The sequence below is a fragment of the Sarcophilus harrisii genome, chromosome 2 (genome assembly GCF_902635505.1).
Source record: "Sarcophilus harrisii chromosome 2, mSarHar1.11, whole genome shotgun sequence".
Taxonomy (NCBI): Eukaryota; Metazoa; Chordata; class Mammalia; order Dasyuromorphia; family Dasyuridae; genus Sarcophilus; species Sarcophilus harrisii.
In genome coordinates this window covers 426,846,811-426,871,467 of record NC_045427.1, presented here as the reverse complement: position 1 = coordinate 426,871,467, position 24,657 = coordinate 426,846,811, and the positions used below count along the sequence as shown (strand labels likewise).

Below are 24,657 nucleotides of genomic sequence, written 5' to 3'. Positions count from 1 at the left end.
TCTCTCCCTCCTCCCACCACCACCACCCACCTGAACTATAGTAATAGTTTCATTACACATCCTGTCTTCCTTCTCTATTTGGTCTAGTCCATCCAGATCAGTGCTGGATTTCTTAGGGATAGACCTAATTATGTTCTCTGCTCAAAAATCTTCAGTCTCTCTTTTGTCTATGGAAGAAAGTTCACACTCCTCTGTCTTATATTAAAAGCTTGGATAGTCTGCCTTTCAGCCTTGTCTCATGTTCCTCCCCTCCATTCTTTCTGACTGCCAGCCAAACTACTACTTGCTTCAGACACACCCTGCACTTTCAGACCTTGGCTTTTGGCCACCCTTTTCCTCACATCTTTAGTAACACATTTAGTTTCTTACCTAAACCGATCACTGTGTAATAGAGTGTATTATATTTACTTGGTGCTTGTGTTTTATTCCCCATTAGCCTGTAAGCTCCATGCGGGCAGTTACTATATTTTATCTAAATTTTGACTCACCTGTAGGTGAGCATAGTGCTCTGTATTGAATGGGTGCTTAATAAATGTTGTAGCAGGCAGCCCCGCTTCTGGGGCATTGCATCTGCAAGGGTGCTATTCTCTTTTGATAATGGCTGGTTGGTCCATTGGCTGCAGGAATGGTTGCAAACCCATGGAGCTGGGTACGTGTTCAAAGGCATTACTGGCATCTCATATGCAGGATGTTAATCTCAAGTTTTCCCTTTTTCCATAAGCTACATTTATATTGATTAAATCTCAAAGTAAACTAGTAATTAATAACTGGAGCATTGGAATGGATCTCAATTCTTAGTTATGTGATAGGTAGCCAGGTATAGTTGGGATCATAATACTTGCAATACCTACCTCACAGGGATGTTGTGAGGCAAGCACTTGGCAGACCTTCAAATGCAGTGTGTATATACACACACACACACACATCTGTCGTTTTTACCATAAAGTGATGAGTTTCCCACATGTGAGAGCTAAGAGAAGCAATGATGGGGAGCTCCAATTAGATCCCCCAGAGTTGCCTCAGATAACAATTACATATCTTATTGCTCATAAGCACTTTTGTGTTTTCAATGTGATGAAGTCATGGTTTGGACAAAAGGGTTAAGTCTACCTACATTTGGTAATTGGGAACAGTACCAAACTTAATGAATTAGCATTGTATAAAGACATTGGTGTCTCGATGTAAACAGTTGGCATATAATTATTTTTTCATCTGTGCTTCTTAGGAAGCAAGGTCAATATAGTATTCCCTAAAATCCTCAAAGAGGTAGCCTTTCAAAGCACAACTTTCCATTGTTTTAGTAAAGATTAATAGCCAGAGAAGTGACTTTGAAAAGAGGCTTTAGTGTACTGGACTGTGGCTATGGGCTGGATGTTGCCTTTGAATCTCCTTTTTAAAAAGAGATAATAAAGTCCCCACTTTCTTTTCTTCCATCATACACTGAAATTACAGGCTTGATTTTTGTGTTGATTCTGTTAGTGAATTTGAAGGTATTTTCTTTTGGTATTTGATCATTGGTATTGGTCTTTCTGATGTGTAACTATCACTGATAGCCTTTTCCACATGCTGCCTCTACTTTGACTCCATTTCCTATGGAGGTGTCAGATATTCTCAGCCCTTTTGACTAACTAGTACTTTGTTCTCCCTCTGATTTGAGATTACACATTTGTGCAAGCTCCACCTAGAGAAAAAGTCAAACTGGTCCTACAAGACTCTTGGGAAGAGAATTCTGAGTCACCTGTCAGATTTACCTTCCCAGAGAAATCTGCAGGGGAGCTAGGGCCCTGCCATGACTAAGAACATGCATGAGCTTCTCTTCCTGAAGGGACATCAGGTTTTCAGCTCTGACTCAGCAGTTTCTTCCTGGATCTCGATGCTTCTCCTGTTCCATAAATGATATCATTGCCAGGAACAGCCCTATCACCTTCTCACCACTGTGAGGAACTGTCATTGACTTTGAGAAGCTCATTTTAAACTCACTAACATTCCAGAGGCTGGAGGAGTTGGAATATTTCCTGTGGCCACTTGGCTCTTTGACCCCTTCTAGTGAAGCTTTTTGGGTCAGGGCTAGCTGTAACTGAGAGCACAAGCTTTCGTCTATGCACTTTAGCTGGAAGGTTTTGTTTTTGTTTTTGTTTTTCCCAACCAGAATGTTAGTATCCTGACCAATGTTTACATTGCCAAACAATCATTTACTTATAAAACCTGGGTATTACATTATTGTTTTTATTGTTTGCTTGTGAATTTTTACATTGTTGCAGTTCCTTCTTATAGCTATAGTGATTTGTCCCCCACAGCTGTGTCAAGGGTTCTGTGGGTTGTAGGCCTTTGGATTGCTACATTTGGCTTATAGGATCTAAAAGTGGATTTGTCTTTGTATGGAAAGGAGCGCCACCTTTTGGTCAGTTCTGAAGGGATGACTAATGATGACCTTTAAACAGGCTCATGTTTCTTCACTGTGACCTTGACAGGCTCACTCTCTGGCCTATTTTGTTCTCTGTAAATAGATGAACTAGGTGATCTCTAAGGTTCCTCCCTCTAGGCCTGACAATTTGTTATTTCAGACAAAGGGGTAGCCATTGTCTTCTAAGGGATGTAGCTATATCCTGAAATGTCAATTCTTGTTTTTTGACTGAACTGTCTTTCTCCTGGACTGAACTTTGACTCAATTATAGCTAAATGCTCTTCTCACCAAAAGGGTCTATGCCACAATAAGGGGTTGAAGCAGATCATCCATGAATCTAAGGGAGTTCTATAAAATACATTTGCCAAGAAAATTAAAATTTACCTTGAGAATTTTCCAGAGAAAAATATTGTTTCAAAGATGGACAATAAAATATCTCTCTACTAATAAATATGTATAAATAAAAATCTCAGTGTATTTAAAACTTAAATTTATCAAACTTTGCCTATCAGTCATTTAATAAAATTGATATTGCTTTAAAACAGAAATGGAATGAGGCAGGAAATTTAGAGAAACTAGACCTGGCTCTGTAATTAATTACTTGGCTTTTAGCAAGTCTTGTGTGTCTTTCTGCCCTTATATAGAAAGCAAAATGATTAGACTAGATAACGTAAGGTTCTTTTTAGCTCTAACCTTCTGTACACTGTTTGTTTACTGCCAGAAGCCCCAAGATAAATCCTCAATTTATGAAGTACCTCTTTGGTCCAGAAACCTGGGGAAACATAGTTCCTGTCCTCAGGAAGCTCAGTCTGAATATTCAGTTGAAGAATGAGGGAACTATATTATAAATGGGAAAAAAGATCTTAATTCATAATATGTATATTGGAAAAGATGCTTGTCATTTCCCAGAAAGAACTGCTTTCCTCATGTGAATCTGCTGAGTTTTTAGTCTCTCCCAAGGGGTTATATTGCCTGAATCAGCAGCATCAAAAGCCTGTTTCAGGGCTTTTAAAGAACTACCAAAGAAATTTTTTTGATTATAGTGACTTGGTCTCTAGAAAAGCCATCTTTGGCTCACAAGCCTTGGGAAAAGGGGCTTATACAGACAGTGGCTTTAAATTCTTGGCTAACCTTTGTTGGGAACATCTTTTCTCTAGGTAAAGTCATGAAGCTGAGTCCCAAAGCAGAAGAAGTGGCTACATTCTTTGCAAAAATGCTTGACCATGAATACACTACTAAGGATATTTTTAGGAAAAATTTCTTCAAAGACTGGAGAAAGGTATGTCTCCCTCAGATTTTAGTAAAATGAAACTTTCAAAATCTTGAATGTAGAATGGTACCGAAAGGTGAGATTAAATTGGAAAAAATTATTCTCCATTAGAGCTACAATTACTTAGTCTTTATAACTTGTACTATATGATCACAGCAAGTCGTGAAAATCTAAGGTTTGGAAGAATTGATTTTTCTATCAGAGAGAGAGCATGTCCTAGCCAGTGAAATCACAAGTCTGTTGAAGAGTACTGATAACTGACAAAACAGTTCCCTAAAATTAGAGTGAAATTTGATTGGCCAGTGGGAAGAATCCTGCTTCTGGGGTGAAAAGATCTGGGCTCAAATCTCTGACTGACCTTGGGGCAAGTTCCTTCATCTTATTGAGCTTCAGTTTCCTCATCTATAAATGAGGAGGTTGGAGCAGATGACCTGTGAAGTTTCTTCCAGCTGTAGATCATGTAATCTTTTGATTCAATTTACTAGCTTTTGAATGAGCTTCTAATACTTGGGAAAGATCCTGCACTTTGCCTTACCAGAGTACTGTTATATAGCTCACAATCCAATGGATAATTGCACATGTACAAAAGTAACTAAAATCAAGATTTGGAAAATTTTCATATAAAAGTTGACAACTGAAGCTCTGAGAGTAAATGCCATTGTCAGGGAAGAATGAAGAACTAATCTTTGGTTAATAGCTATGTTTCAAGTGGGGTAGCAGGGAAGAGATTCTAGGAGTTTATAGGAGAATTAAATGTTGTCTTGCCTCATTATATTAGAGAGGAGCTATAGGTATTTATACCATATGGCCAAAGTAACACTCTTTAACAACGGCTAAGATAGTTTTGAGAATTACTTACTGACAGGTAATACAGGGAGAAAACTTCAATTTCTCTTATTGACTATTGACTATAGAAAAGAAATGGATATTTCTGAATTCTGAAGAGAAAATTTAGTTTCCTCTTTATTGTACTTTATTTGATTTTACTATTTCTGCAGCTCAACCTTCATCATTTTGGACTGGGGCTTTTAGATGTTATTGGCCAAGTGGTTAGATAATAAAAAATTCACTAATTCTGAAAATTCTGAAAGCACCCTTGTTTAACTGGCATGTGAGTCTTGGTGCTTGTGTGCTAATCTTATATCAGTCTTCTTAGAAACCATACCTGTATCAGAAAAGTCTTAATTACTGTGTGGACTTGAATGTTATTAAACTATGTATTTTAAACTGATCTTTTCATTAATTCAGACTGGCTACCTCCCAGAGCACATCAGTTTAATTAGTGAAATTTTTCTAAGTAAAATGGGGGGGACAAGGGAAATTATAACTTTTTTCTTTCTTGGATCCTTTTTAACTTTCCCCATATTATTTTCCCATCAGGAGATGACAAATGAAGAGAAAAATAATATCACCAGTCTTAGCAAGTGTGACTTCAACCAGATAAGCCAGTATTTCAAAGCCCAGTCAGAAGCAAGAAAGCAAATGAGCAAGGAAGAGAAACTGGTATATTTTTAAAACTTTTCATCAACACTACTAATAATCACAATACTCTTCTGTATTTTATGATTCCTTTCTTCCCTCCTCCTTCCCTCCTTTCTTTCTTCCTTCCTTTTCTTGAGATAGATGTAAAAGTTATGACTTTTTCAAGTCTCACAAGCTAGTAAGTGTTAAGTGTCTGGGGGTGAATTTGAACTCATCCTCCTGACTCCAGGACTGTTACCCTATCCACACTCTGCCATCTACCGGCTTTTATAATTGACTTATATTATAATAACATTTAATTGGGGGTAAAAGCCAAGCTTATCCAATCCTACTTTGATTTTCAACTGATACATTTTTTTCCAGTTTGTGTTACTGATTTTTCTTAAAGACTGATCTTCCTGGGGTCAGCTGACTAAAACAGTTGTATAAAGTTTTCCAAACGTTTTCATGCAGTTGTAAGCTATTAAAACTTTTTGGAACACCCTTTTTGACTATATTATAAGAATAAACAAATTCTGAATGTCATATTCTTAGAGCATTACTTTTGTCAAAAAGACACACACATAAATCTTCTTTGCCTTTGGAAAAAAACATCACTTTTTCCTGTCTTCCTGTCTTTTGTTTTTACATCATATCTATTGCCTAACATATCCCTGTTTCAAAGAGCTGTCCCTTAAAACAGAATTTTAAAAAGGGGAAAGCAGTCTAATAAGACTTATAATCATCTCAACTAAGTCTGACATTATATGCATCATTCTATATTTACAGCCCTCTACTTCTGCAAGGTAATGAGGGAAGTAAAGTCTTTTCTAATAAGCAAACAAACATATAAATAAATATAGTGTGCAGCTTGGTTGCTAAAAGCATATATAAACTAAGCAGTGTGGTAGTACTAATACTGCTCTTGTCTCCTAATGATCTTTCTTTCTTTCCCTCATCTATATATATTTTTTAATGTTTCATTGATGTTCTTTTCTTTCTGACATCACTATCACTATAATTTCTACTTCCCTTTCATTAAAACCCTCTTCTTTCTCCCCATAAAAAAAGACCTTCTTTCTAACAAGTAAGTATAATCAAACAAAGCTAATCCTTATCTTGATTGTGTCTGAAAATGTATGACTCATTCTCCACTTCTAGACCAACACTACTTTGGGAAAGATGAGAAACATGATTCATCATTAGTCTTCTGCAGTTGTAATTGATTGATCATTACATTTATTTAGAATTCTTTCTTTCTAAGTCATTTTCCTTTCCAATATAGTAGTAATTACACAATTTGTTCTCCTAATTCTGCTTATTTCATTTTGTATCAGTTTATATAAGTATTTTTGTGTTTCTTTGTGTCATTATCATTCATTGTTGAAACAGTTCTGGTAGTCTCTGTGGGCTGCTTAGTAGAGATTTTTTTTTTTTTAATGGAAATGTTTTATTGGTCTTTAAAAAAAACAAAACAAAACAAAAAAAAAAACCTGGCTTCCTAATGATTTTCTTCCTCCCAAACTTAATTGATCTGTAGAACCTTTCCTTATACAATGAAATAGAATTAAACAAAACAGATTAGCCCATTGCCAACCTAGGTTTTAGAATTATTCAAAATGAGATTGATTTTTCTTACTCTTTCCCTTCATTCATTCCTCATCCTATAATTTTTTTCTGATAACTCCATAGGATCTTCAAGAAAAGGCCACAAAGCAGCCCACAACTTCTCTCATAGAAGCCCAGACACCACAAAATATAAATATATTTATCTATCCTTAGAAAGGGAAAGGACTTGGCAATGCAGGTACATAAGCTCAGCAATTTAATATGAGAAAAGAAGTACTTGATCATTCCTGAATTTAATAATATATAGTAAGACTTTACTAATTTGGCCAGCAAGACAAATCTGACATTGGAGAGTTGGAATTATATTTGGCTTCCTTCCTATAGTCAGGCCCTTAAGAAGAGCAGAGCAGCAACCCAAGATTTGTTCCAGGATGGAAAATAGAGTGGGCTGATAACCACATTTGTACTTCTATTCTGAGAGGGGAGGTATGGGAAATCAAACCTGGGTAGTGGGGGAGGGACAGGAATATAAAAAGGAAGAGTTGGTTGAAATTTGGTGAGAGGAGGGGCTTCTGCTAATGAAACCTCAAAGCTGTGTCCTGGGATTCACAGGGCAGAGAAAACATGAGTGATAGGTTCTGAGCTCTGGCCCAGCCTAAGGAGTAGAAAGGGAAGTCAGGTCCTGTTCTAAAAGCAGTAGTACATTTAAGAAGCATCATACAACATATCTCACTGCCCAGGAGGCAGGAGTAGACCAGAGAACAGCGATGGAGTACAGTTGGACCAAAGAGAGATGGAATTTTTTTTCTTTTTAAAAAATTTTTAAAACACATGCATGGATAATTTTTCAACATTGACTCTTGCAAAATCTTGAGTTCCAAATTTTCCCCTTCCCTTCACCTCCTCTCCTAGATGGCAAGTAACCCAGTATATGTTAAACATGTTAAAATATATCTTAAATGCATTATCTATGCATACATATTTATACAGTTACCAGGCTTCACAGGAAAAATCAGATCAAAAAGGAAAAAATGAGAAAGAAAATAAAATACAAGCAAACACCACCACACAAGAGTGAGAATGTTGTGTTGTGATCCATACTCCACTCTCTGGATCCCACAGTCCTCTCTCTGGGTGTAGATGGCTCTCTTCATCACAAGATCTTTGGAACTGGCCTGAATCATCTCATTGTTGAAAAGAGCCACCTCCAGAGAGTTGGAAGTGGGAAAAGGAAAACTATTCTTTAGCCCTTTGTAGAATCCCTACACTTTCCTTAGAGCACATTTGCCTCTTTTTGCAGGGTTTTTTCCTTTCCTTCAGAGATTTGTCCTTTCAAGTGACTTTTGTTTTCCCCGAGTCTGTGAACCTCTATTTTTATATTTTGACAATTTTATTTCAAGGCAATTGGTTTCCTTTGCACTGTGAAGTAAAGTGACAGAAATCTCTGTTCAAGCCTCTAATAACACTAACTCTGGGTCCCTCTTTTATACAAAAATTGGGCGTGAAATTTAATTTCTCGACTCTACTCTCAGCTCATCTTCCTTGAACTTAAGAAAGTAACTTCCCTGATTGGGGATATCATTTTCTTCCTCTATAAAATCCAGGAATTATACTAAATATTCTCTCTGACATATTAGGCATTTATAGGATTTCAGTGATCTTAGCCCCCTTACCAAAGGATACCATTCTATTCCTACCTTCATTTCTTAATAATCAGGCTTCTAGAATGTCAAAGATAGCATGATTTTAGCATCCAGATAGCCTGATTAGTTAAAATAGGAAGCTCCCCAGTAGCAGTCTTCTGCTAAGAGGATAAGTTAAGACTTTTCATGAATAAGTGATTGGTATCCCAGGGTCTCTGCCCCTCCCTTGTAGTAGCATTCACTCCATCTGCCCAACTCAGATGCCCTTTTATAGTTTTCTCTGAGTGCTTTGTGGGGCTTGTCCCAGATTTAAAAATTCCTTAGTAATGGCTCTGCCTCTAATGATACATGGACATCAGCATGTATCACTGACTACAATGTAAATAGGAATCACTGAAAAAATGAAGTCTGATCAATGAAAAAGGAAACGTCTATGGTGTGGCAAAATGTTAGATTTAAAGCCAGGATGTCCCAGGCAATGCTTAGCTCTGTAATTGGAGCAAAGTTTTCTTATCTAAAAAATGAAATTAATAATTTTATTACAATTGTTGTTATATTTCTTATCTTATTTCATAAGATATACTTTATAAATCTTGGCATACTATAAAAATGTATAGTGTTCCATATATTTATTAAAATGTCAGTAAATTATTTGTAAAAAATAAATGATTCTTGTGCCTAGAAGTTCAAAGCAGTCCTATTAGAAAATCTGTTTTTTTTAATCCTAGGGGACCTGGGGGGAGGTGGAAGATATAATCTTTTTTCCAGATTCTCTTATACCTTTTGGGTAAGACTGGATAGTCGGAGGAATAAATTATTCCAAACTTTAATCATTGAACATCACTTGTGTCATTTGATAATTTTGAGTTCAAATTGTTTTAGTTGCATTGCTTTTTAAATCTATATGTGCTTTTGACCTGTAGGCCAGTTGATAAAATATCCTAAAATATGACTGGAGTCTGAATCGGTTTTTAATATTTTGTTGTTGTTTTTTCATAGAAAATCAAAGAGGAAAATGAAAGGCTATTGAAAGAGTATGGTTTCTGTGTGATGGACAATCACAGAGAGAGAATTGCCAACTTCAAGATTGAACCTCCAGGTCTTTTCCGGGGCCGAGGCAACCATCCCAAGATGGGAATGTTGAAAAGGCGGATTATGCCTGAAGATATAATTATCAACTGTAGCAAGTGAGCACAGTCATCTTTGACTTTCTCCTTAAGTGCCTAAAGTGGTAAAGAAGATAGGGCAAGAGAGGAAATGGGAAGGTTTGCTATATTGCATATAGCTCTTTGAAATTGTCCAGTGTAAGGAGTCTAATTGGAAATATGTTAATTATATGCGGTTAAATGGTTCAACTATTTGAGGAATTTTTTTTTTTACTAAGGAAAGGGGTGAATGTGGTAATTTGTGCAAATAAGACCAACTCACATACATATTATATATGTGTGTTTTTGTTTTATATATATTTTTCCCCGTCACTTTTTAGGACACCATAGATTTCATAGATTTAAAAAGGAAATTATCATTGATTGCTTCTCTTTAATTAAATGCTTTCTTATTGTCTTCTGTAGAGATTCCAAGGTTCCTCCTCCTCCCCCTGGACATAAATGGAAAGAAGTTCGACATGATAACAAGGTTACCTGGCTGGTGTCCTGGACTGAGAATATCCAAGGATCCATCAAGTACATTATGCTGAACCCTAGTTCACGAATCAAGGTAACAGAGCACTTGGAAATAATCATCTTAGCCAATGTGTGTGTCTGTGTATTGGGAGGGAGCCCGAGCACATGGGGAACTTCCCTTAGTTTTTGAAGAAAGACTCTCACGTATTAAAAAAAAAAAAAAAAAAATCTTAACAGCCAAGAACATCTCACGGGTTTACTTTAGCAATATCAAGAGGATGGATCTCATTGCATAGAACGTCCCATGGCAGGTAGGTATTTGATTATAATCTTAAATTCTTATTGAGCAGCACCTCCTATGTGCCAAGCACCATTAAGCACAGGGAATACAAATACAAGGAGTTAAATAATCCCTGCTCAAAGAGCTTACGTATGAATAAGGAGTACACACAATATGAATTGTTTTTTTCTTTTTTTTCCCAATACTGTTGGTATTATTTTCCAAATATTTGTAAAAATTATTTTCAACATTAATTTTTGTAAGAGTTTTGTGTTCCAAATGTTCTCTCTCCCTCCCCTCCTTCCCAAGACAGCAAGCATAATCTGATATAGGTTAAATATGTGCTATCCTTTTAAACTTACAATATAAGTTGTTAAGGGATTATTTAACTACGCTAGTATTTATAACTAGATTGTTAGGAATATCTTCCTGACTAGACCGAATTCCTTGAGAGCAGGAAGAATGTGTTTGTTTCCTTGTCTCCAAGCCCTCGCCCCAGGCCTTCCATATTGTAATCAGCCAGGTGTAGGGAGGAAGAACTAAGAAGCATTTTATCATCCACCTTTATACTGATTAAACCATTTTTGTTTTGGGTACCTGATTTAAGATCTGGAATGCTGGGATGGAGTCCAGAGAAGAGTCAGGATGATGATTATAGGATTGGAAAAGGAGAAGAAAAAACTAATTCCTAATATAAATTGAACACTTAGAATAATCAAGCTTGATCCCAAAGAAGAGAGGAGAAAATATTCCTCTATCCTTCCTTTATAAAGGTGGGGGGACACCAGATGTAGAACATTGCATGTTATGTCAGCCAATTTTACCAAAGTCCTTTTTTTAAAAAAAATCTCTTTTTATGCTTTGGTACAAAGGATAGTTCTCTGGGAAGGGGGAAAGGAAGGGAATATTTCTGTACCACAAAAAAAAAAAAATAATAAATTTGAAGAATTCAAGAAGCACGAACAGACTTAATATGAAATGATGCAAAGTAAAGTAAGTTAAACCAAGAAAGCAGTATGCACAGAGACTGCAATAGCATAACACAAGCAAGTGAAACTAAATATTTGACCACTTTAATAAGTTTGGCTTATGCTAGGCCTAAGTGTGGGACTCTAAGTGTGGAATATTACTCATATTATCAGATACAGTTGGTAATTGTTTGGTTTTACTGAGTTGCTTTTCTCTCTCTTTTTTTTCCATATAATATTTGTTACAAGGAATAGTTTTCTGGGGAGGAAAAGAATGAGGGAATATATTCAAAAATGAAGGTAACAAAAACAAAAGATCAGCAAAAAAAAGGTTTAAGAAACAAATGAAGGCATGAATTTAATAACCTCAAAATTGTACTACAGAATGCCTCCAAATAAAGAGGTCTTAAAATGATTAGCTTTACCTGGGAATTGTTTTTGCACCCTATCTCGTGCTGTTATCTTTGGTCCAGCTTCTTTGTCTTCCTGATTATACTGAGTTTCATAGAATCTAATTCCTGGAATGAAGCTACTTCAAGGACTCTGGCCCTATGGCACATTTATATAAAGCTTTTGACTGTGTAACAAATGAAATGGGAATATTGAGATACTTGATAACTTCTGTGATAATTATGGCAGTATTCCATTTGGTACAGTTGGACACTTTTTCCAAAATAGGAGGCATTTTACAGAGATAAAGCCAGTGACTTTATTGATAGATAAAGGGCTAGATTTGATAATCCTATTATGATAGTCTGAATTCTCATCCATCTTATATGCCAGTTCCTTTTTAGTTCAGTTCCATTCATTTACCAACTCGAAGGATCTTTTTGATTGGAGCCCAAATGTGGTGCCAATCCGAGGCTTTTTACCTGGGTATTAACTACTCAGGTGGTTGGCCTGAGCTTTATTTAGAAACATTTTTTACTCCTATGACTCTTGGCAGTAAATTCCTGGGATTGGGTCTTTGCAGGGGGAGAAGGATTGGCAGAAGTATGAGACAGCCCGTAGATTGAAGAAGTGCGTAGACAAGATCCGGAACCAATACCGAGAAGACTGGAAGTCCAAGGAAATGAAAGTCCGACAGAGGGCTGTAGCATTATACTTCATTGACAAGGTAAAAGGCATGCTGACATGGAGACTAGGGAGGGAATTTTCCCTTTTTTCTTTTGCTTTTTTTTTTTTAATCTTGCCCTAGGTAAAGGGCCAGTTGTCAGGCCAGTCCAAGTTTTTCCAGCCAACATTAAAAGATATAGTCCATATAAAATAATGAGGATGAATGGGAAATTATGTAATTACTATCTCAAAGAAGCTAGTTCTTTCTGTAGCATCTTCTGGTGAAAGGCAAAATCATTTTTGTAGTTGCCTAATTACTCTGCTATTTGTATTCCCATACTGGGTATAAGCACACACTACATAAAATAACCCAAATCAAAATTGTTTTATTATAATGTTTCTGTTGTCTTAATCAAGCCTCATCATAAAGTTGTGAAATCCTGCTTAATACTGTCATAGAGCATTTTTCCTTTAGAACTAATGGGCCCAGTAACATTTTGCTTAACATCCTGTGTAGACAGGGTTTGCCTATGGCAAACCATTTCAAGTGAGTATGGTTGTTTGCTCAGAATCCCAGGCTTCTCGAGCATGGTGCAACATCTTATTTGTAGCCCTATTTTAAAAAGCCAGATTCATTCTGTCCCTTTTAGAAAATTATATGTATTAGTGACAAAAAGCAGTCTGAATTTGTCTGAATTAAGTTATAAATCTCTTTAATCTCTACTTTTTTACCTCACAATAGAGCAAGTTTTTAACCTGTAGCTACTTTTCAGGGGACCTATAAATTTAAACATTAATCACTGTCTTTCACTATGATTGTTTTCCTTTGTAATCTTCTGTGTTTTGTAGTTTTATAAACACAATTCTGAACAGAGAGCTATAGGCCTCGATAGGCTGCTGGGGGGTCATGAGAGGTGTCTGTGATACACAGACACAAAAAAGTTAAGACTGAAGCAGTAGCAATACCCTATTGGAATATTGGAGGATTCTCAGCTGAGAGAATAAGTGTATACAATAGTAGTATATGGGAATTCCAAAACTACCCAAAGGAGAGGAAAAGGCTTCCCTTTTTAAGTCTCATGACATCAGTCTAGCCTCCACTTTAATTCACGTTTTTCACCTGTATTCTTTCTGCCAACTCTTCTCCCTCTTCTGTCCCCTCCAATTCTCGCTGCCAAATCTACAGCTTGCTCTGAGAGCTGGCAATGAGAAAGAAGAAGGAGAGACAGCTGATACTGTGGGCTGCTGTTCCCTCCGAGTAGAGCACATCAACTTACATCCGGAGATGGATGGCCAGGAATACGTGGTTGAGTTTGATTTCCTAGGAAAGGATTCCATCCGATACTACAACAAAGTCCCTGTTGAGAAGAGGGTAAGCAATTATGGTTGGTGTTCTGTGGCTTCAGAAGGGTGTGGCCTTAGAGCCATAGAGTATCCTTATTTTATGTTTTTTAAAAATTCCTTATTTTTGTCTCCAAGTTAGCTTCATTAATATGCAGCAGAATGTGCTTCAAAGACTTGAGTATTGCAGTGATTTTAATTCAGTGCAAAGCTTTCACACATGAAGTTCAGACTCTTATTGACCCCATCCATTCTTTTAGATTTGCCCTTCAAGAAGCTTTTCCCACTTACCCCTTCTGAACCTTACTTGTGGTCATTTATCTAGAAAGCTATTTTAGGGGCCCCACTACCTGATTGTACGTCTCTAAGAAAGTTTTCTGATGTGCCTCAGTGGATGACCCCTTACAGTGCAAGGTTCCAGGTCAGGGCATGATGAATATGTTGAGATTTTTAGTATATTCTTATACTCATGTTTTCTTTTAGGTTTTTAAGAATCTTCAGCTATTTATGGAGAACAAGCAGCCTGAGGATGATCTTTTTGATAGACTAAATGTAAGTATATTCAAGAGTTAAGCTGTATTGTGAAATCCCCGCTAGGGAGCAGCATCTGTGGGTGACTTGGGTCAACCCACTTTGCTCCTCAGCCTGAGATTAGAGGGCTCAGAAATGGCCCAAGTGAGTAAGCTTTGGTGCTGATCTGTCCTTTGTTCACAGTACCCCTAACTTTTTATTAGTGCAGGCTTTGACAGCCTCTCTTAATCCTTTTGTAGACCTGAGCTTGAAATTCTAGACCTGCCTTTAAGTTTGTCTAAACCTGAGATGCTCCACTTTCTAGGTTTTTGTGGAGAAAGGTAGACTTTACTTTTTCAGCTTTCAGACTGTTCGCCCCTAATTTTCCATCCAGCAGAGGGCACTAATTGCTCTCCTCTGCTAGTGTTTGGTTTAATTGGTTCCTAATAGGAGAAATTGTATTGGTGTGTGGTAAGATCTAGTGGCTTGGAAGTAATCAAATGATATTCCAGGGCCAGGGTTTCAGCTGAAATTCTCAATTCCTCTCCTAGACCAGTATCCTCAACAAACACCTTCAAGATCTCATGGAGGGCTTGACAGCCAAGGTTTTCCGTACGTACAACGCTTCTATCACGCTACAGCAGCAGCTAAAGGAACTCACTGCCCGTAAGTGATCCCCTTCTGAATAGAATGAACACAGTATTGGGTATCCAGCACACTCAGCTCATCAAATCCCAGGCATACAGGCACATATGTACAAGGGTGGGGTGGGGGTGGGGGTGGGGGTGTCCATGTTCATGTTTGAAGAAGCTCAGAGACTGATAAGTCCTTCGCTGGCTGCTGGCATCATTATTCCCTAAAGGACTGGCAAGTGTGTTGAAGCACAGCTCTGAAAAGGCTTTTATTTTTTATATACATTATTACAAAGCTCACTCTGGTGAAGACATTGTGATATGATGTCCTTTTGAAATTGGAGAGCAAGTGGGGTTGTCATGGTTACTAGATGGAGGAGGTAGCAGCAAACCTTTCCCTGAGGTATATGTTATATATGCTATTTTCCCCTCATAGTTAGTTGTATTTCCCAAAAACCAGCTCCGAAGGGTATTTGCTAGTACCTCAAAGCAAATCAATGCCAAGTTTTAATTACTCTCTATAATATGGAGAGTGGCTTTAATGCTTTACATTATAAACCATAAAATGGTGAGTTAACATTTGGAGAAGAGACAGCATGGTTTTGGGATCAGAGTTTCAACAGCTTTTCAAGTGTTGAGTCACCTGTAGAGACATGATATTATTGCCTTCAAAAAAGGTTCACTGGACACGGCCTCTTTTAATTCATGTAATTTTTTCTTTTCAAAGTGAGAGAATTTTAAGCTTGATTTAAAAAAAAAAAAAAAACCTGTAGACTAAGATTCTTGTCATGTTTTTCCTGGTCTTTTTCTGGCCCAGCTGCAGATTTTCCATTGATCCTTTAAGGAATGGGAAGAATAATGCTGGTGTGGGATTGATAGGTTTGTTGGGCTTTAATAAAGGTGAAGGTATAAATAGTAAGTTCTCTGCCATCTAGAGTCCATCCTCTAAAGCCTTTCCCCCTCAACTCCACACCCGCTCCCCTAATCTTCAATAAAAGGCCAACCCAGAATGAGCTGGCATGTGGGATTCCAGGTAGTATTTTAATTTGTTAGCATCCATCTTCATGACCTTGATTCTGAGAGCGTCATCTCTCAATCTTTGGAATAAAATAAAAGCCAATAAAATGAGTGGGGCAGAGACAAGCTGGGATGTCAAAACCAAATTCAACTTAAGACGGTGTTTGTTCTTTTATAGCGGATGAAAATATCCCAGCAAAGATCCTTTCTTATAACCGTGCCAACAGAGCTGTTGCAATTCTGTGTAACCATCAGAGGGCACCACCAAAAACTTTTGAGAAGTCCATGCTGAACCTGCAGACTAAGGTAAATAACTTCAAACATCTTGTCTTCAGTAGCAATACCCTAGGGGGGCAGATGAAAAAGACTTACAAATTAGGACCTTTGCAATACAGGATCAAAAAATTTTGCTGAGGTGAAAACTGTTGTAGAAGGAAAAAACAAATGCTATCTGAAAATACACAAAATGTACAAGTAGGAGAGATTATGACTGCTGCCACAGGTTATGAAAGGAAATTACATCTTGGACATTATAAATTTCCCTTTTTCTGTATAGCTATTATGAGAAGATAGCATCAGTAACCTGTTGAGGAAGTGGTGTGTTATATTCCTTATAACTTTTGGAACTGAATGGACACAGAGAAGGAAGAAATGACTTATTCCCTGCTTTGGTTTCAGGTACCACATTTGGAGGAAATAGCAGTCTACCCTCTCCAGGGGGCTGGCCTTTCCTGACCTCCTGGGCAGATTGGCCTTTCTTTGGAAAAAACCTCAGGAGAGGGTCTCTGGTTTGAGAACCACAGTTAGTGCTTTATCCATATCAGAAACGAGACAAGATTACTTTTTTCTAAGAAAATTAATGTTAATTTGGGATACAGGCTTTATAAAGCCTACTTTAAATACACAGTCCTAGTTCAATTACTTAGAGAATCCCAGAATCTGAGAATTGGAAGGGATCTCATGACCGTACTCCAATCTTTCTTCAAAAGAATCCTCACTCTGAGATACCTGACTAATGGCCATCCAGGCTCTACTTACAGACCTTGAAGCAGCCCTTTTGACTTTTGGACATCTCAGAATACTAGGAAATTAACTTAGAATGTGTAACCTTGGGTAAATCACTTAATTCAATCCAGTCAGCATTTATTAAGCACCAATTACATGTTAAACCCTGAAAATACAAAGGAAAAAACTTAGCAGTTCCTGTCTTCCAGGAGCTTGCATTCAGCTAAGGTAAAGAGCAGGTAAACAGATAATCAACATCAGATCATTTTAGATAGTGGGAGAAATAAAAATGAGGTATATCAGGATATGCTTCACAGAGATGAGACCTGAGCTAAATTAGCCTTGAAAAAAGATAAGAATTTTAAGAAACAAAAAATGTGGAAAAAGAATACGTTGCAGACATTAGAGAAAATTGTGCAAAAGTAATATCAGTAACAACTGGAACATCAAATTCAGGGAATAGAAAGTGGGCCAATATGACTGGAATGCCTTTTATATAGAGGAGAGTAATAGAAAATAAAAAAGTCTGGAAAAAGCACGTTGGAGCCAGATTGCAATGTTTTTAAATGTAGCCTACAAAAAATGTACTTTGTCATAAAGGCAGTTGAAAACCCATGAAGATTCTTGAGCCAGAGAGTGACTTGTTCAGACCTGGGCAAGAGTTAAAAATTACTGCCTTTGGGAAGTTGGGAGAGATGGTGGTACCTTCAGCACTAACCTCTCTGACCTCTATTCCCTCCTTTATAAAATGAGATCTCTGCCAGCTCTGAATCCCATGGTTCCTTGTGCTGCATTGCAGGTGTGGCTGTTTTCCTGCAATGCTGCTCCAAGACCAGTTGCTCTCCATCTCTTTTTCCTTCCTTCCACTAACTTTGACCTTCCCCCCCCCCCCCCCCCCCCCCCCCCTTTCCCCTCCCCTCAACTTGCCTTCTCTTAAAGTGGGTGATGATTCCTGTGGTTTGCTCATTTTGAGCCCCAAGATGATCTCAACCAGTGCAGGGAGGGTTTCTTTTGTGTACAGCCTTCAGTTATCGTAGCTTGGCCTCAGCCAACATGTATGTTAGGGCAAAAGCCATGGGTAGTAAAATGTATTTGATGATTCTATTTCAAATGTCCTTCACAATGCTGGGCCCTGTTTTCAGCCTTCAGTATTCTGTGTGTGTCTGGAAGGAGACAATGAGAGGCTTTACAAGCTGCCTCCCTAGGCCCCCGAGTGATGTCTTGCTCTGTTCTCTGGAGGTTACAGCTGGTAGAGAGATCAGCAGACTATCTCAGGAAGTGGGCAGTTTTCATTCCAAGGCAAGAGTGATTTATGCTTGATACCATTTTTGTGCTGCTCACCCAATTCTTGGCTTTAACCTTGCCTGTTAGTTTCCTTTACAAACTCTTTTGAACTTGGAATCATTTAAATAACTTGGCACATACGTCAGATTATTCTGGGATCATCTTACATTTGCCCTGGCCATGGCAAAAGGGCCTGTGAGCCTATTGAGAATATCAGTGCTGAGAATGCCGGGAGTGAGTTGGAAGTAGCGGCATGTCACTGATGGAGAGAGCTGGTCAAAGTTAGTGGGTCGAGGGTTAATTATAGCCGGAAGAATGGAGGCCCAGGTTTGTCCTTGGCTATGCTACTTTGTCCATCCCCTTCCTGACCCATTTCTGCCTCTCCTCTCTGCCAGCAGCCCCCGTTCTGTCCACTTCTTTCCCCTGGGCCTGAGTGGGTTAGAGGCCATAATCACACCTCAGCCATCCCCATTGGATCTCTTTGTGAAGCATCTTGGGCCAGGACAGATGGATTGGAGTGGAGAAACAGGAGCCTGGAATTATCTCAATTGTTAGGGGAGAGGCAGAGTGTCCTCACTGCTGCTTCATTTCACTCCATCTCTACCTTGGGACTGCCCCCTTCATCATGTGATGGTGCAGGGGTGGGAGGTGGTACCAGCTGAACCAAATGCTGGGTGTTTTAAGTGCAATAACTTTCCATTTTTCTGGTTATTTGCAGTTCCCTTTCTTCTCTGTTTTAAGAATCCTTGCATTGCCAGGACTCTCAAGGCTTATGTCTTGTGTCTTGTTCTGGATTCTCCTCTTTGTGAGGAGCTGTTTGCCATTTTCCCTGGGACCTGGAAATTTAGAGAACTGTGCTTGTCTGGGCTCCTTCTGTAAAGACCCGGGGGCATTCTGAGGGTCCCTCCTTTGGTGTGCTTTGGATCCAGTGAGAATCCTTTGTCTGAGCAACTCTTGTTCCTTGTCCCTGAGAGGTTCTGTGTTTCCCATTCTTGAGTTGAAGAAATCTCATCCAGATTAATAAATAGCTAACATTTATACTGTACTTACTGTTGCCAGGCATTGTGCAAAACACTTTACAGTTGTTTTCTTATCCCTAGGAGGAGGGAGGTATTTTTATCATCATCTTTTTATAAATAAGGAAACTGAGGCCAACAGTGATGAGGCGACTTATCCAGGTTCACATAGCTAGTGAATATCTGAGGTCAGATTTAAACTCAGGTCTTCATGACTCGAAAAACTATTTATGACAAGGAAATTAAAAATTTTGGTTTTCTTTTAAGGCTTAATTCAAGTGATCCCTTCTTCCTGAGGCCTTTCTTGAGCCCTATAGTTGTTATTGTCTTTTCTCCCCCAATTACCTTTTATTACATTTTCTATTAATTTATTTTAGAAACATTTATTATCTCACCTACTACCTTCCCTAATTGCACCAAAAAAACAAAACTCAAAGTATACATAGTCCACCATAACAAATATGTTTCATTTTTCATTAAGTCCGTCACTCCTGGCAGCAGGTAGATGGCCTAGTTCACCTTCAGTCCTCTGGCCTGGGAGTTTATCATTGCATTCATCATAGCTCTGAAGTCTATCATAGCTGGTTTACTTTATAATCATTGTCATCATTGAATAAATTGTTCTCCTAGTACTAGTCACTTCACTCTATATCAATTTCTCTGAAATTGTTGATTTTGTCTTCCTATGCCATGATTTGTTTATCCATTCCTCAATATGAGAGCATCTTGTAGTTTCCAGTTTTGGGCTGCCACATAAAGAGCTGCTATGATACAGGGAGGTGAGGTATAGATCCTTTGTCTAATCCTTTAATTCATCGTTCATTGGAGTGTAGGCTTTGAAGTTGTATCATTGGGTCAGAACATGCTTTCAATATGGCTTCCAGATTGTCTGGACCAATTCACAGTCCTGTCTTTATTATTTTATGTTTTGCGTATACTTGTGTAAAAAGGCAATATATCATGGCCACTGTTCCTGGCCCTAGGACCTGGAAGCCTTGAACACACAGGCTTTGTGTCGCTGGCAAATCAAAATTTGTATCCCTGTTAGATATCTGGGTAGCCCTCTAAAACATAAAAGGCAGAACAGGAGCATTGGCAGAAGGAACTCCTCACTTAGGCATCTTTTTAAAGCCAGTGAAACATTAGGGGGTGTATGTGAGGAAGGGTATATTTTTCTTATATGAGGAAAAAAAGAATTATTTCATTTTGTCTTCATATACTCACCCACTGTGTCCAGCACACAGTAGGTACTTGATATATATATTTGTCTCTTGGTGCTTGGTTTTGGTAATCTCTGAGACTTTTGCTGTGATATACTGTTTCCAGCCAGTTGTTTGCCAAAGGTTTTCGTTTCTTTAACTCTCCTTTTCAACGTTTTCCTGTGGCCCTTCAGAAAACAGGTATTGAGACATTAATAGTCTGTCTAAGGTCACAGCACTCATGTAAAATTTTAGAACCTAGATTATAAAAATCAGAGCCATTCCCCAATTGACAAGTGGTCAAAAAATATGAACAGTTAATTTTCAGATGAAGTAAAGCTGCCCTATGAAAAATGCTCCAAATCACTATTGATTGGTGAAATGAAAATTAAAATAGTTCTGAAGTACTATCTCGCACCTATCAGACTGGCTTATAACAGGACAGAAAGGAGAAATGACAAATGCTGGAGGGGATATGGGAAAATCGAGACATTGATGCATTGTTGGTGGAGTTATGAACTGACTCAACCATTCTAGAGAACCATTCTAAATTTGGAATTATGCCCAAAGGATTATAAAATCATGCATACCTTTTGATCTAGTAATGCAACTACTAGATCTGTATTCAAAAAGAGATTTTTTTTTTTTTTTTAAAGGGAAAGGACCTATATATACAAAAGTACTCAACAGTTCTTTTCTGGTGGCAAAGAATGGGAATTGAGGGTATGCCTATCAATTTGGGAATGGCTGAACAAGTTGTTGGTGTGATTGTAATGGAATATTATTGCGCTATAAGAAATTATGAACAGAATGCTCTCAGAAAAACCTGGCATGATTTGCATGAACTGATGCAAAGTGAAATGAGTGCAATCGGGAGAACAGTATCAATATTGTAAGATGATCAACTCTGAATGATTTAGCTGTTCTTAGCAATGCAATGATCCAATACAATTCTGAAGATAACTTTGTGGTGAAAAATGCTATCTATTTCCAGAGAAAGGACTGATCGTATCTGAATATAAACTGAAGTATACTTTTTTGAAATAGTCTTTATTTTTCTGAGGGTTTTTAATTTATATTTTCTTTTACAATATGACTAATATAGAAATATGTTTTGCATGACTACATATATATAACGTATCAAATTGCTTGCCTTCTCAATGAGTGGAGTAAGGAGGGAGGTAGGGAGAATTTTAAAAGTTTTAAAAACAAATATAAAGTGTTTTTTTTCACATGTAATTGGGGGAAAAATGAAACACTAAATAAATAACTTTTTTTAAAAAATTAGAGCCTAGAAGCAAAGGCCCTGGAGTTTCCTGAGGTTCCATGAGCCCAGTGAAGCTGCTCTCCTTTCCCTCTGGGTCACCAGGGGCCCGTCCTCTTGCAGGAGCTTTATCTAATCCAAATCCCTGCTATTGTGGTTTCTTTCCTGACCCAGATTGATGCCAAGAAGGACCAGCTCGCTGATGCCCGAAGAGATCTGAAAAGTGCCAAAGCTGAGGCCAAGGTCCGAAAGGATGTCAAATCTAAAAAGTAGGTCCTGACGTTGAGGTGGCCTGTAGGGCTAAGGGGTTCACAGCAGCGAACCCAGGGCATGGGGAAGAGTGGGAGGCTATGTGGTCAGGGGATTCTTTTGGCATCTGAAAGTCAGACTGAGTGACTGAGCTGTGAACAAAGCCTGTCCAGCGGATATTCTGAGAGGCGGGCATCTCTGAGTAATGTTTCTGCCCCGTGTTTATAGGGTGGTAGAAACTAAGAAGAAAGCTGTTCAGAGGCTGGAGGAGCAGTTGATGAAGCTGGAGGTTCAGGCCACAGACAGAGAGGAGAACAAACAGATTGCCTTGGGAACCTCCAAACTCAACTATTTAGATCCCAGGATCTCAGTTGCTTGGTAAGTACCTGCCCTCTATATTGAGGAAGGTAGGGCCTTTTATACCCTTTTCAGAAGGATGCTGATTCTGTGTACAGCTTCCTCCTTGCTTTTCTTACATTCCCTGCCCTTCTGAGAGATGGTAGTAAGGGCTTTGCTAAACTCTGCAACTCAGCTTTGGAAGAAGACTTGGCTCAGGGACGCATTACCTTTTCTGAAGGCTGATCAGTCAATAAGTTCCCCTTCAACTCAAAAGGAATAGGTTAATGGCTAGCAACAACCAATGCTTTTTTTTATTAGAGTTGCTGCTTTTGAAATGGTTTTTAATTTTTATTTTAAAATTTCCTGGAAAGAATTTAGGCTTATTAGGACTAAGAGCAAAATTCTATTATAGGAACTCTTATTTTCCAACAAATCACATAAGTCGGAATTGTTGTTGTTATTGTTTTTAAAGCAACAAGATTTAAAATAGCAAAATATTAGACGTTCATTTGTCTACTTCCTTTTTTAGACCAGACCTGGGATTTCATAGGTATAGGAAATTGCTAGTGACAAAATTTCCTATCCCAATACAGACCTATACCTGCTCTGTGACTAACATTGCTGGGATCAAAGAGAGATCGATTACCATGGCCAGAGTCCTAACATGTGTAATAAGTAACAGTATGTAAGATTAGAGTGTTTTTTATAAAAGCAGACCTTGAGCCTAGCTTTTATTGATTCCATGGTTGCCTCTCTAGCCTCTGGACCACAGTTCCCCTTCAGTTTATCCATGCTGAAAATGAAAATCACAGTGCTATTTGATAAACATTAAAAAAATTATACATATCAGGGAAAAGTTAGTGAGGGAATAAAAAGAACAAAGATAAATTCAGAAATGTACACAGAAGCTTCCATGGAATGGCATTCCAAAGATACTACTACTGACAGTCTGAAGCTCTTTCCTTGGAGTGGGTTGTGTTTTTGTAATTTTGGCTTGATATGGTGCTAAGTTTTGTCCTTTGAAACAACCACCGTGGTTTAAAATGCATTTTAGTTTTTGGATTCTAATGGATCCTTAATTTGAAATGGACATCAGATTTGGACTTGTCTTTTCTCTCCAGGAGATCTTTTTTTAAAAATATTAATAAACAACTAATATTTGTCTCCTTTTTGTTTCTAGGTGTAAGAAGTGGGGAATCCCGATTGAGAAAATTTATAACAAAACCCAGCGAGAGAAGTTTGCCTGGGCCATTGACATGGCCGATAAAGACTATGAATTTTAGTTGTTTTTACAGGGTGAGGTTTTATGGGAAGGAAACAGGTTTGAGGAATATTAAGAAACTGTGAGCCTTACTTGCCCTTGTACTTGGGGGGAGGGGGGTGGGGAAAGAAGGACAGCAAGTGGGCAAGGAAGTGTTAACAAGCCAACATCTTTGAGAAGAGAAAAACCTGGAAATATTCTAACAGAGAGCTGAGCCAGTTGTCCTATGGACAACTTATTTAAAAATATTTCAGATATCAAAATTCTAGCTGTATGATTTTTTTTCATTTTTTGTTTTGTTTTGTTTTGTTTTTTTAAGAGGGCGAGTGGATGGGAATTTGTCAACCTTCCGCCAGACAAATTCGCTATTTCACTGAAGAGTTTGGGTTCTTTAGCTACTGTATACGAAGTCCGATTATATTGGTGCGTTTTTACAGTTAGGGTTTTGCAATAACTTCTATATTTTAATAGAAAATGAACTCCTAACCCTTCCCTCCCCACTTCCTTCTCCTCTCCCATTTCAGAAATTTAAAATTAAGTAAAACAGAAACCCAGCGCACCTGTTAGAGCTGTCACTATCGTCATGGGAATCAATTTTCATTTAGCTTGAAGCAATTGTGACATCGGCAGTGTTTCAGTTCAGACATCTGTTCACAGCAAAGCATGATGGGAAGATGCTTCCTGACTTGAGTGTTCCTTTTTAAATGTGAATTTTTATTTCTTTTAATTATTTTAAAATATTTAAACCTTTTTCTTGATCTTAAAGATCGTGTAGATTGGGGTTGGGAGGGATGAGGGATGAGTGAGTTTGAGAATAATGAAATAATCAGTGACTGAAACCATTTTCCCATCATTCTTTGTTCTGAGCATGTTCTGTACACTTCTAAAATACCCACCTCTCTCTTTTTTTTTTTTCTTTTTAAACCCCAATGTTTTTACTTGAAAGAGTCTATTGTGTAAAAAGTTCCACAGGTCAATAAATTTCGAGGAAAATGAGTATTTGGTCCCAAAAGGAAAAAATAATCAAGATTTTAGGGCTTTTATTTTTTCTTTTGTAATTGTGTAAAAAATTTAAAAAAAAACATAAAAAGCAGAATTTTAATGTGAAGACTTTTTTTTTCTTTCTTTTCTTTTCTTTTCTTTCTTTTGCTATAATCATTAGTTTTAGAGGCATTGTTAGCTTAGAGTGTGTGCAAAGACCATTTCCCACATCTTTCCTCAAGTATCTTCTATTTTTATCATGAATTCCCTTTTAATCAACTGTAGG

At 37.9% G+C, this 24,657-nt stretch overlaps 1 protein-coding gene across 1 annotated transcript in view; it reads left to right on the top strand.

The window, feature by feature from the left end:
• Positions 1-24,339, top strand: part of TOP1 (DNA topoisomerase I) — a 99,887-nt gene extending 75,548 nt beyond the window's left edge. The window contains exons 10-21 of the mRNA XM_031954018.1: positions 3,562-3,683; positions 5,055-5,177; positions 9,347-9,534; positions 9,919-10,063; positions 12,191-12,334; positions 13,460-13,645; positions 14,098-14,166; positions 14,676-14,790; positions 15,952-16,079; positions 21,716-21,810; positions 22,019-22,168; positions 23,310-24,339. Of these exons, the coding sequence (XP_031809878.1) occupies positions 3,562-3,683; positions 5,055-5,177; positions 9,347-9,534; positions 9,919-10,063; positions 12,191-12,334; positions 13,460-13,645; positions 14,098-14,166; positions 14,676-14,790; positions 15,952-16,079; positions 21,716-21,810; positions 22,019-22,168; positions 23,310-23,412 (1,568 nt within the window). The 3' untranslated portion in view covers positions 23,413-24,339. The remainder of the gene's footprint in view (positions 1-3,561; positions 3,684-5,054; positions 5,178-9,346; positions 9,535-9,918; positions 10,064-12,190; positions 12,335-13,459; positions 13,646-14,097; positions 14,167-14,675; positions 14,791-15,951; positions 16,080-21,715; positions 21,811-22,018; positions 22,169-23,309) is intronic.
• The last annotated feature ends 318 nt before the right edge of the window (positions 24,340-24,657 follow it).